The sequence below is a fragment of the Zeus faber genome (assembly GCF_960531495.2).
Source record: "Zeus faber genome assembly, chromosome: 3".
Lineage (NCBI taxonomy): Eukaryota > Metazoa > Chordata > Actinopteri > Zeiformes > Zeidae > Zeus > Zeus faber.
The window spans coordinates 16,593,468-16,606,188 of record NC_137190.1 but is presented as its reverse complement, the minus strand read 5'-3'; the positions used below and the strand labels follow the sequence as shown (position 1 = coordinate 16,606,188).

At 41.1% G+C, this 12,721-nt stretch overlaps 1 protein-coding gene across 4 annotated transcripts in view; it reads left to right on the top strand.

The window, feature by feature from the left end:
• Nucleotides 1-12,721, top strand: part of myom2b (myomesin 2b) — a 42,080-nt gene that overhangs the window by 9,023 nt on the left and 20,336 nt on the right. For all 4 annotated transcript variants that reach the window (XM_079997531.1, XM_079997529.1, XM_079997532.1 and 1 more), the window contains exons 6-19: nt 367-455; nt 1,189-1,236; nt 1,388-1,552; nt 1,885-2,046; nt 2,234-2,375; nt 2,626-2,825; nt 4,037-4,090; nt 4,406-4,533; nt 5,014-5,197; nt 5,580-5,754; nt 6,842-6,963; nt 7,207-7,394; nt 11,420-11,546; nt 12,268-12,446. In XM_079997531.1, coding sequence (XP_079853657.1) covers nt 367-455; nt 1,189-1,236; nt 1,388-1,552; nt 1,885-2,046; nt 2,234-2,375; nt 2,626-2,825; nt 4,037-4,090; nt 4,406-4,533; nt 5,014-5,197; nt 5,580-5,754; nt 6,842-6,963; nt 7,207-7,394; nt 11,420-11,546; nt 12,268-12,446 — 1,963 coding nt within the window. The remainder of the gene's footprint in view (nt 1-366; nt 456-1,188; nt 1,237-1,387; nt 1,553-1,884; nt 2,047-2,233; nt 2,376-2,625; nt 2,826-4,036; nt 4,091-4,405; nt 4,534-5,013; nt 5,198-5,579; nt 5,755-6,841; nt 6,964-7,206; nt 7,395-11,419; nt 11,547-12,267; nt 12,447-12,721) is intronic.

Sequence of the window (12,721 nt, the reverse complement as noted above, 5' to 3'; positions counted from 1 at the left end):
ATAGTACGGCCGCCATGTTTAACTACACCTGCGTGATGTGGGGCTTGTGAAGAGGGGAGGAAGGCCAAGTGGGAGGGAAAAGTGAGGAGAAAAAGCGGGGGGAGTCTCCATTTGTCTCTGGAATCAACCCTACAAAGTCATGCGACAGCATAGACGGGGCATGTCAATGATCGTGATACAAACCTCATAACCGCCGTATAAATGCTTCATCTGGTGGAGATTTGCATGAGCCGCTGTGGGCACAGCATCCGTCGGCCGCAATGATACGTTACAGCCTAAAATACATTTTTGGAGGGATTGTTATGAACTGATAACAAAAGAATATATTGCATTACACTTACACTCGGATTTCTTTGTGGTTTGTAGGTGTGGCACTGATGATACGGCCCAGTACACGGTCGTGGCCACCAACTCCCATGGTCAGGTCTCCACCCAGTCTTCTATTATCGTCAAGAGTGAGTCCATCTACTCCACCCATCTCCCACAACGTTTAATTTAGCAGCACCGCATGAGGTCGAGTCCTGTTTATCAGCACGGTGATGATGAGGTCACGGGCAGCCGGGGCACAGAATAACAGCACGGCCGCTCGCGTGATAGCGCTTTTATTCATCAAGGCTATTTTAAAGTACTGGTCGCATAGGAATCGTGCGTATCTCTTGTCCAATCAAATAACTCGATCAAAACTAATGGTCGGATAAACTCTTCAAGGCGTCATCCACTCAAGGTATTTTGCTGGACGTATTGTTTGACATTTATAGATTTGGATGCCTGTATTGAGGGACTTTTGAGGGGCAGCAATTTGATTGTCTTCCCTCTATATTATAGTTCAAGTTCAAGTTCAAGAGGTTATTTGTCACATACATATACGTACGGTCACACATATATGCAGTGAGGTGTCATGACAGCCGGTGATTACTCACAATGAGCTCTATGTCGTGGTAGATTTTGGGCTAGGCTGATAGTGAGGAAGTAATGACGGTGAAGATTTTGGGGGGAAAGTCACAGTAATGGAGATCCTCAAAGAGGTAAAGAGGTAATAACCCCATCATTAGCAGTAGTCATTGTGTGCCTTTAGTGTCCTAATGGTGTTGATTGTGCAATGGGTTATGATAATATGTAATAAAGCAATACATACTTGTGCTTAAAGTATATATTATGGATATAAAAGTACATATTTTCCTCACGCAGGGTTCAGGCAAGAGGAGAGCTCTCTGTACACATGGCTGCCTTACACCGGTAAGGTTGCTCAAATCTGTTGGTAGTTGATTCTAAAATGGAGGGTGGAGTCGACTGGGAAACAACTTACCAATTCCATGCTGGATGTGAAATCTCATTTTCATATTCTTCCCTTCCCCTCCTTCCCCGTCTACATCTCAAACTCAATCAGCCCCCATGCTTCCTAAGATCCAGTACACCAAGATCAATATCACTTTCCTGGACAAGTTTGGCCCGGTGTTTGCCACTGAGGGAGAGTCTGCCTCCCTAACGGCCACCATGACCCTGAGCCCCAACCTGGCCAACCTGCAGCCCGAGGCCCATTGGTACCGAGACGGTAACTCCATCTGCAACAGTCCCATGTGGAAATCACATTTTCCCACAGGCTAATCACGTTATTAGTGACTGCCATGGTGAGACCCTGTCCCCAATCTAGTCAATTAACAGCCTGAGGTGCAGTGGTGATTAATTAGTTCATGTGTTTACAATGTAATTATGTTAACAGTAGTTTTTTATTAGTTATTAGTTCATTATCTTGTAGCGTCTCACACTCCACTATAATTGAGTGGGACTTTCCCCTCGATACGACGTGCTGTGTCGCAGCAGTCACACAGCGCTGACATCGGAAAATGATGCTCACATTAGGCCCTGTTTCATCATGCCTTCCAGACACCCGTCTGTCTGATTCCAAATGGGTGAAGATCGACATCGGCCGCGGAGTGACGACCTTGACTCTCCCTCACCTCCATAAAGATGATGAAGGCCTGTATATGCTGCGTATGGTCACCAAAGGAGGCATTGCTGAGCACAGCGCATTTGTCTCTGTCTCAGGTAAGGGTGAGAAAGACGGATGGTTGAGGGATGGATCGGTAGATGATGGACCAATGTATGGACCAATGGAAGGAATTGCAACCACCAATTAATCTCAATTTTGTCGAACCTGTTTCTAAGAAGGGGGTTGAGTTGCACTTCTTATTCAATGTTGCTAAATGATCTCTCGTTGGGTCTGCCTTTACAGACGGTCCTCCCCCAGTTCCTGGCGCTCCGGGTGCTCCTATGGACATTAAGATCCATGACGCCAACAGGGATTATGTAATCGTGTCCTGGAAGCCTCCTAATACCACCACGGAGGGTCCAATCCTGGGATACTTTGTTGACAAGTAATAAGGACAATTTAATAAATACTTTGACAGGGATTGTGTAATGTAATCATATCCTGGCAGTTTGCCCTGTAATACCATTAGGAGAGACTCGTATGGAAATACTTATTATAAGTGTTTTTCGTGGTGGGAGGAGAAGTCTATGCTTAATTTCTTCTTCATTTTGGTTTTGATCTAGCCGACGTCAATGGCATAAAAACATCCGCCGTCGGTCATCTTTGAAGGCCTAACTTTTCTTCTCCTTTTCCAGGTGTGAGGTCGGAACAGAGAACTGGACACAGTGCAACGATCACCCCATTAAGATCTGCAAATACCCCGTGTCTGGTCTGTTCGAGGGACACTCCTACTACTTCAGAGTCCGAGCCGTCAACTCCCATGGAATCAGCAAAGCGTCCCGTATGTCCGACCCCATCGCCGCCCTCGACCCTACGGAGTTTGAGCGACTCCATGGTAGGTTCTGGCTCACGGAAATGTCATCATTTAGAGCCCACAGAGTTGAACTTAAACTGAATGAAGGCCGATATATTTATAGAAATAACTTTCAAAGATTTACATTTTTGGCATTTGGGCATCTTCGCATGATTTTAGATTTTTACATATTAACTAACTAACAGTACAACCAAGCAATTGTTATGCAATGACACAAGGTATCTGGACTGGTAGTATCGAATTGGGTAATTCGGTACATTTACCGAAAACTGTGGTTGTCATAATCTGCCAGATAAGTTTGTAGCTCTTGTGCTATTCATGCTGGTTGGATAATTTAACTAATTTGATTCTCTGTTTTTTTTTTTACTTAACTCTTGAACTTAATTTTAATGCATTCCATTTTAACCAGTTCTGTTGATTGGAATTTTCATTGGGAGTTCCATTAACATATAACTTAATCTAGCCAAAAGCATCATGCGGTTAGTTCTGTGGTGTGGCATGCATAATGGAGTCCTGCCGCTTCAGCCTACTGTTGTCATAATGTATTGATAACTGATTGCTTTTCCTTTCCTAATCTCACTTTTCGCGATCCTATGGCGTTGTAAAATATTCATGGTTCATGAATAATTTCTTTTTGATAGTAACATCAGCGAGAGCCTGTAGATTGACATGATATACTGCTGGGCAGCATCTGCTGTGCCCTCATCCCAGACATCTGTGTTCACTGGATTAACTGCATCACTTAGTAGGCGTAATGGATGAGATATGCATGAGATAACGCAAAAGCTTCATGTGTTGATTTCACTTTTAATAGAATATTAATGATAATTTCCTATCTGTGAAAAGGAAAACAATATTGTTTGATATTGGGTTACTGTTTTAAAGATTATATTATTATTATTATTATTATTATTATTATTATTATTATTATTATTATTTATATTATTACCAGTAACAACAACAACATAATAATAATAATAATAATAATAATAATAATAATAATAATAATAATAATAATAATAATTTATATTATATACTTGTTTCATCTTGCATTACTCAACCTTACACAACTTTCGATGGAATGAAGCTTTTTGGATTGCATGTTGTTATGGAATTACAAAAATGTAGTTTACACAGTTTTGGAATGGTGTTTTTGTGCAAACAGTGTTTCTGGTGAAATCAATCAAATTTGATCTACACATTGTAATGTGTGTTTATTTTACATTATGCAGCGAAAAAACTAGGAGGAAAACTGGATGTGGTGTCTTACCATGATGAAATCGAAGGTAAGAAGTTAAACATATATAGATATAGATATAAATAACTATCACTATATGTTATGCCATTATTATATCATAGCATGAATTACATAAACACAATATTTTATAAATATGTTAACATTAACAGACAGATGTTCATTCTATGTTCTCTGAGATTGTGTGATTCGAGTCGTGAATTCACTTTCCAGAAATGGTCAGAAAATAGACTTTTCCACTGAAATATGAATGGTCAGATTAGAGTCACTGCATTTATCAGAACAACCTTGTGTAATTGTGTGTGTGTGTGCGTGTGTGCGTGTGTGCGTGTGTGTGTGTTTGCAGCCGAGGGCAAGCCCCCGGGTGCTCCCTCAGGAATGTACGCCTCCGAAACCGACAGGACATATGTGGTTCTGAGCTGGAAAGCCCCGGCATATTCCAGCAAGGCTCCCATGTGGTACTACATCGAGAAGGTAGAAAAAGCACTTTTACGATTAACCCGAACTGGAAACTGGAAACAATGCACGCGCTAGAATAGTAGTTTGCTAGAATATTCTGTCAAGAATGCATGTTCTCTCTCAGAAGTCCCCATGGATACTGGTGAAACGTTAGAGATGTCCTACTATGTACTACAATGAAAATGTCAAATGGAAGCATTTCTGAAGCAACAATGGAACGAAACCAATTTCCCCCTCCATGTCCCCCATTGTGTACAGTATATTTGCCGAGCCTATCAGAATGCATGTTCTCTCAAAATTATAAAATCTGAATGGATACTGGTGAAACCTTAGGGATGTACCACTACAATGAAAATCTCAAATGTAAGCATTTCTGAAGCAGCAATGGAGCTAAACCAATTTTAGCTCCCTTATATAAAAGTACAATGTCTCTTTGTACACTAGGGGAACTTTTATGTGTCTCTCGTTTTAATTGATTCGATTTGTTCCCCAAAGTCTGTTGCGGGCAGTGGCGCGTGGCAGCGTGTGAACACTCAGGTCCCGGTTCGATCCCCTCGCTACGCCGTGTTCGACCTGGCCGAGGGCAAAGAGTACCAGTTCAGAGTCCTGTCCGCCAACATGTACGGTACCAGCGAGCCGTCAGAACCGACCGGACCCATCCAGACCCAGGAGCTGAAAGGTCTGTCCCTGGTGACGTCTCTTTTGAAGTATTACTCTTGAAATTACACGTGTCGTGTGGAATACGCGACTCGGACTGATTAATGGTGGCAATCAGCGGACAGTTATTTCTGAATAACGACCACTGATCTGTTAAAAATGGCCATTGTCAAAGGAAACCATTTCTCAGCTTGGTTTCCTGTGCCTTGTTTCACTCCACCCACATGCTAGGAGTGACTAGGAGTAATAACTAAGGAGTAATATATAAGGAGTAATAACTAAGGAGTAATAACTAAGGAGTTATAACTTAGTTATCGCTAACTAACCAACATAACTAGGAGTTATATTGTGATTACAACCGGCTTGCTGCACATTATGTCTTCCTTGTTCGCTGTTGTCTGCAGGCGTGCCGTCGGCACCGGGCCAAGTGATTTCCACCAGGGAAACCGACACCTCCCTTTTGATCCAGTGGGCTCCTCCGAAGGAACCAAACAACCTGATCGGATATTACATTGATCAGTGTGTGAAGGGCTCAAAAGACTGGACTTCAGCCAACCACAAACCCCACAAGAGCACCAAGTATGTTCTATTAACCAATACTGTTGTACCAATATAATGCCATTCTGTTTCTAAATAAATAAATAAATGATTACAATTAAAATTAGCTTTTGTTTCAACACATCATAAATAATACCCGGCCGCAATTTAGAGCTGTCGCAATTATTCCATGTTCCATCACCCGATTGCGATTGTTTGAGCAGATCACATTCATTTTTACAAATATCTGGGAATGGTAATTGATCATTCTTTTTTAAGCCTCATTCAGGACTTATGCGTACTATCTGTCCCTAAAGTCCATGCTGAATTAGGAAAAAGGCCGTTAAGTATGCTGCTCCCTCTGCTTAGAATCATTTGCAAAATTACCTGATTCTTCGGGAGCTGGTCTCACTGGATGCATTTCAGGTCATTCTAAATTACTTGGAGGCAGGCACATCCGGCTGTAGATGTTTTGACTGAACTATCTTGTGCCTGTTTGATCCCTGATGTTGATGACTTGTGACGAATAATGATTAATATTTTTGATATTGAATGGTTCTGTAATTTATTCTTTATTTTCATTTTTAAATTGTTAGATGTTTGAATCGCTGCAACCCTGTTAGTTGTGCAGCTGCCTGTCTTGGCCATGACGCTCTTGTAAAAGAGATTTTCTGGTTAAATAAAGGTTAAATAAATAAAAATGAATCCGTGAAATCATTTGATTCCACAATTTAAGGGACATTTTAAACCAATATTAGAATGGTCTCACTGACTAAACAAATGTTCATTTTATAATTTCAATTCCAATAAATTGCTCTTCTGCAATAGTTCAAGTTCAAGTTCAAGTTCAAGAGATTATTTGTCACATACATAGGTAGACATGTTTGAACTTGAACTTGTTTTATTATTTATGCCACTATTATAGTGAGTAAAATAGATTAACAATGAAACTGTTAATTGCAATTATTTATTATAATGATTATGACAATTGATCCTCAACTAAAATGTCAGACCTCTGGAGTCTGTCTCTCTCTTATGGGTGTTTATAGGATTGTGATGGCTTAGTGAGGGGCTTATGTCTCTCCCTCGCTCTCGCTCTCTCTCTCTCTCTCTCTCTCTCTCTCCTCAGGTTTGTAGTCAGTGGTCTAACAACCGGAGAGACCTACGTGTTCCGTGTCCAGGCCATCAATGAATTAGGGCTGAGCGACGAGTCCCAGGAGTCCTCACCTCTGTCTGTTAAAGCCGCACTCAGTCAGTACCTAATAATACATTATTAAATGTTATTATTATTATTATTATTATTATTATTATTATTATTATTATTATTATTTTAATATTAATATCATTAATTCCAAGGAACTGTTATTTTAAATAAACAAATGAACAAATGAATAAAGAAATGTATAAACAAACAAATAAATAACTAATTAAACAAACAAACAAACAAATAAATAACTGAATAAATAAATAATATTTGACCTTTCCCTTCCTCAGCCCCGCCCTCTGCTCCCTACGACGTTGCGCTACTGAGCTGTGACGGCCATTCCATGGTCCTTAACTGGAAGAAGCCTCTTCACTCCGGGGGGTCAGCGGTCAAGGAGTACTACGTGGACAAGAGACGCAGCGGGACGACCATGTGGAGGGAGGTCCACATCCCACCCGTCACAGAAAGACTGTATACGGTACAGATAAAGTAATAATGGTTGAAATAATACTAAAAATAATAGAAGGCAGCAATATACAGGTTCCAGTTTAGTCATGGTGGGTGCGTTTTACAGTTTCCCGGGTTCTCTGAAACGCAGCACCGTTTTTCCGAGTTTACGTTGAACGCCGTATGGTAACCCCGCCCCCCCCCCCCCAGTGTGTCATCTCCTGGTTGCTCGTCCTGCAGAGCAACCATTATGTGGTCTACACAGCGCAAGGCTCCCGTCTTTAAAACAACCGTCCGTGTTTGCCTGTAAACCACAACTTGTCATTGTTAGAACTCACCGTGTTGTCTGGAGAAATAGAGCTGCACTCTCAGTGACCGGTGGCCATGTGGTGCCGTGTCGGGCACGCCATTTATTTGTTGAGTTATATAAATAGCTATAGCTATATAAATACACACGTAAATCGATAGTTGGTAACATCAAACCGCGTCCACACCGCACACTGGACACGGTCCAACTGGACAGTCTCAATTGGAATCTGCGCATTTATAGTAAATAATATGATGACCTCATAAAGCTTCTTACTGTAAATCTCATCTCGTTCATTTTAGCACGACACCTCAACCGTGTCCGTAGGTTCTGGCGAAGTATGTCGCCCAGATAGTTTGAGCCGGGTTGTACATATTACGGCGTGAAATGTGAACTGCATTGGCCCCTCTCTGTAATATCGATACAATTGGTCGGTTTTTCGCTAATTTCTGCTCCGTATGTGGATTGATTTGGATGAAACTTCAACCATGAGATGTTTGTGACAGCGCGGTTCAGACAAGACGTGACCGTGTTCGTGTGTTATGCCGAGGTTGGTGTTCCAGATAGTTTTGGACTTCAAAATTCCGAGAATTTTCCCCCAAACAACAACAATAACGGGCTGGACCCCTGAATATAGGTACAGGCAGCAATACACGGGTCCATTTTAGCCATGTTAGGTAAGAATTACATTTAGCAGATTTTCAAACTACAAGAATTTGCCTGATTCTGACCCGAATTTGTCGTATCGGACAATATTTTAATTGTCCGATATGTAGTTTAATCTAACGCCTTCCCCCTTTTCACTTTAAGCCCACTACTTTTAGCTGTAGGAAGCTGCATGTACATGATATTTCTTTAAAACAACCGTCTGTTTGCCTCTAAACGAAACCTTGTCATTGTAATAAATTACCGTGTTGTCCGTGGGAATAGAGCTGCAGCCACAATGAGGAAAAGTTGACGTTTGGTGTCTTATGGGGCAACAATGACTTATGTACGGAAGTTTGACTGGTGGATGCCGTATGGGGCAAAAATGACCTCGTAACCTAATTTTCGCGGTGACGCCTTTCTGTGGATTACATTTTCTCACGGGTTACAGTTCCATGAAATCCGAAAAGCTTTGCCGTCTTTTTGTGAGTTGTAACAATTTCACGGGCACTAGTCCTCCGATGTGTTCCTAGTACCTAAAATGCTTCATTCATTCTCACAGTCGGGGTGGACTCCACTTGACGTGGTGACGACTTTCTGTGGATTAATGTGTTTTCCGTGTCCAAGTTTTCCGATGGGTTACAATTCCATTAAAACGGGAAAACAGTTGGCGTCTTTCCGTGACTACCTACAATTTTCAGGATACTATTTTTACGTTTCGTTACCGAGAATATGAAACTCATCATAGACATGCGGATTTTGGATTTTACGACTTCCGCGAATCCCGCAAAGTAAGGAGGAACACAACGCCACAGCTAACACGGGGTTAGACGCGAAAAGAATGTCTTGATAATAAAAGATTGATAATATCAATCGAACAGCCCCGCCAGCGCCAAACAGGTAAGACGGTACACAGGCACACGCACGCACGCACACACACACACGCCCGTTGTTTGTAACCTCTAAACACTACAGAGCGATTGACCCTACACCACGCAACGCTCAAGATGTGAACGGATGTTCTAACAACATCTTAAACATGTCCGTAGCTGCAGGGGTTGTTCTGTTCCAGACAGTTTGAGCCAGAAAAGTGCCAAGGAGAATGAAAAATAATAATAATCCGAACAATAACAATAGGATACCATCCCTATGGGACGGACCCCTAATAAATAAAGCTGCAGGCAGCAACACGTGGGGTCCAGTGGAGTCGGCCCTTCATTAAAGTTCAATGGACGAGTGTGCTTTGGCTCTCTGTCCGCTGTGTTTTGTGACTGCAGAAGTTCATTTGTTCCTGGTTACAGTGTAATTCTATGATCGGGCGATGTTTTCGGCCTTGGGTGGGTTTGGCTACTCCCCAACTAATGGTGGTTATCATTCTGAAGTAGGGGTGCATGATTATGGCTAAAATGATAATCATGACTATTTTAGTCAATATTGTGAGCATGATTTTAGGGAACAGAATATTGTATCGACAGTAATTGTTAATAAGCATGTGTCATTATTTACCATCGTCTAGGTCACTTGCTGTCCATGTCGAATCATTTTTGGTCCTGCTCTTAAGTACTGCCGTCAAACTGACAGCTGCACACTGCTTGTTCCTGGAGTCTCCAAACCGTGCATCACCCTGATGAAATGAGCCTCCTAACACCGAGATGTGTAGAGAATCAACTGGTATATTTAAAGGAACTTCATCTGTATTAAAAGTTCCTTGTATTATGTAATTGCTTATGGTTATTGTTACCAGTACTTATAATTCATGACGATTGTAAACATTGATATTTCTGGAATGTCTATAAATTCTGATGTTATTGGGTTGTTATTTTGTACGACTTAGACTGGTGCGTGTCAGTTGTCCTCAGAAGCGTATATATTTATGATCTTTAATACGCTGCACTTTGTTTAATCCAATTGTCTTCTGGTAAAATAATAGCTGTCACTTAAATTTGTATTGTTAAGAGTTTGTATCTTATATTCCTTAAGTTAATGTCTAATCGCGAATATATCTGTGCTGGACAGTATCTTGGTAAAGTTTGGGTTACTGACTCACGTGATCTGTGTACTCCGTCAACTTGAGCATGCACACAACTATTTCTTTGTGGTAGCAAACATCTGCGTGGCGCACTTGCACATGTGTGCTGTGTGCTGCGCCATCTTGGCGAGGTGGCGATTGTTGATCGCAAACTCCATCCACAATACTTAGCCTGCCTAGATGAAACTCGAAAGACGCCGTGTTGGAACTGCTCCAAATACACCTTATTCATTTTGTCTGTGGGTTTGTTGGATACATGATATCTGTGAATTTGACCTCAGTCCCATCTGCACATGCCCCCGTCTTGTTGACGACCAGGTGGTTGATCGCAATGCTATCATAAGACCTGTGCGAGCGGTCATTTGCGCATGCTCGCTTGTTGCGGCAATCTTTTTACTAAACTGGATCAAACTTCGAGGACGGCATATCGAGACGGCCCCAAATACACGTTTTATCCATCTTGGTCTGTGAGTGCGGTGGATCAACGACATCTATACACTATTGACGTCAGTTTTTCATCAACAATAGTAACAGGGCTCCCGCCCCTTCGGGGAGGGAACCCTAATAATAATGATAATAATAATATACCACAGTTTTATAGATGGATCAGCAGCGCACATAAAAAAAACAATACACGATAGTAATAGAATAAAAAATTAAAATAATTGGCAATATGCAATAAACCTAAAAAATGAACAATAAACATAACCAATAACAAAAAAATCCTGAAATAAATAATACCATTTGGCAATATACAATGAACATAAAAATTAACTATAAACAATAAAAAATAAACTATAAAAAGAACAGTTATTACTTAAAACTGTTCTTGCTATATTCGATATATTCTTGCTATATTTACTATTATTATATTTATATTTCACTAGTTTCGTTTTTAGATTTTAATTTAGGCTTCATTACTGTCCAGTTTCTTGCGTACAAATGTGTACAAAATGTATACTCTATACAGATAAAACGAAAGTATTTGCGATTGACTAGAATGACACTAATGACACTAATGACACTATGACAGTGATTGATAACTAAGAGTGATTACATGTTGTAATTCTTCCAGGTGGAGGGTTTGACAGAGGGAGCGGTGTATCAGTTCCATGTCTATTCGGCTAACCTGGCTGGTCTGGGAGCAGCTTCCTCACACTCCGCTGACTTCACCTGCGACGCATGGACCATGCCAGAACCTGGTTAGCAAATATGGATTTTATTAAATAGACGAGAAGGCTCCATTTATATTTATTATGGCCCTGAGTGACAGGATTGTGATCCAGGGGGAGAGGTTGAGATCACTCAAATCACTTCAATCACAGCAAAGTAGTGGGAACTCCCACTGGCCTTTCCATTACATATCACAACCCGAGGAACCATAAAATTGAAAATACCCAATCTTAAAATGTGCTAAAAAGTTATGTAACAATACAAGTTCCTTAGCAACTATTTCAGAAATGTCACCAGGACATTGGAAGAGGGGGATGAGATCTCAAAGTGAATAGAAATATTTTGATTGATTATTGTTACCTGACTTTTTGCTGAAAAGAAACTTACAAAGGTTTCTCTCCATATCTCCCAAAAATGTAAAAAAGGAGGAATAACATATGTCCCTTTTTACTAGAGATTCATTGAATAGCATTGTGATCAATATTATTTGATGACCAGTGCCCACATTTTTAAATACCCTACCAAAAAGCCAAACACTCGCGTACGTTTGCCAGTGTGGCAGGACATGGTCAAGTTTTCCCTGAATGTCATGATGCCTCTTGATGAATTACTCGATTGTGTTGTTTTTCCCCGTCCTGTCCATAGTAGATATCAGATATGCTTTCCTTTTAGGGTCTGGGTGTTGAACGTTAGTAATTAAAGCACCGTTTAAAGAGTAAAAGAAATGCTTTATGATGTTTCCCTTTCCAGGACCTTGCTTCGACCTGACGTTCTGCGAGGTGAGAGGTAGCTCCGTGGTGGTGGAGTGGCAGAAGTCGGTCTACTGTGGCTCTGGACCTGTCACCGGATACCATGTGGAGTTCGCTCAGCAGGGATCTGCTGACTGGACCAGGGCCAACGAGAAGGCCGTCGACCACCGCTTCCTCAAGGTAACACCAGGGTTAGGAGGATTTCTTATATTGGAATTTCTTCTGCTTGTTACAAGGTCAAATAAGATAACATTACTTATTGGTATTTATTGCTACTTTCTCTCTACTCTACTCTATCTTGCCTTTATGTATCTTGGTTATGTAAATTGTTCAGTTTACATGTTTTGTACTGTTTAGGGAAAATATTTGTTGCTGTTGAATATTTGTATTGTTGCTAGGCAAGCTGACAACAGTGGCTTTGGATGGTGTGAGCCTGACACCTAGTGGATGACATT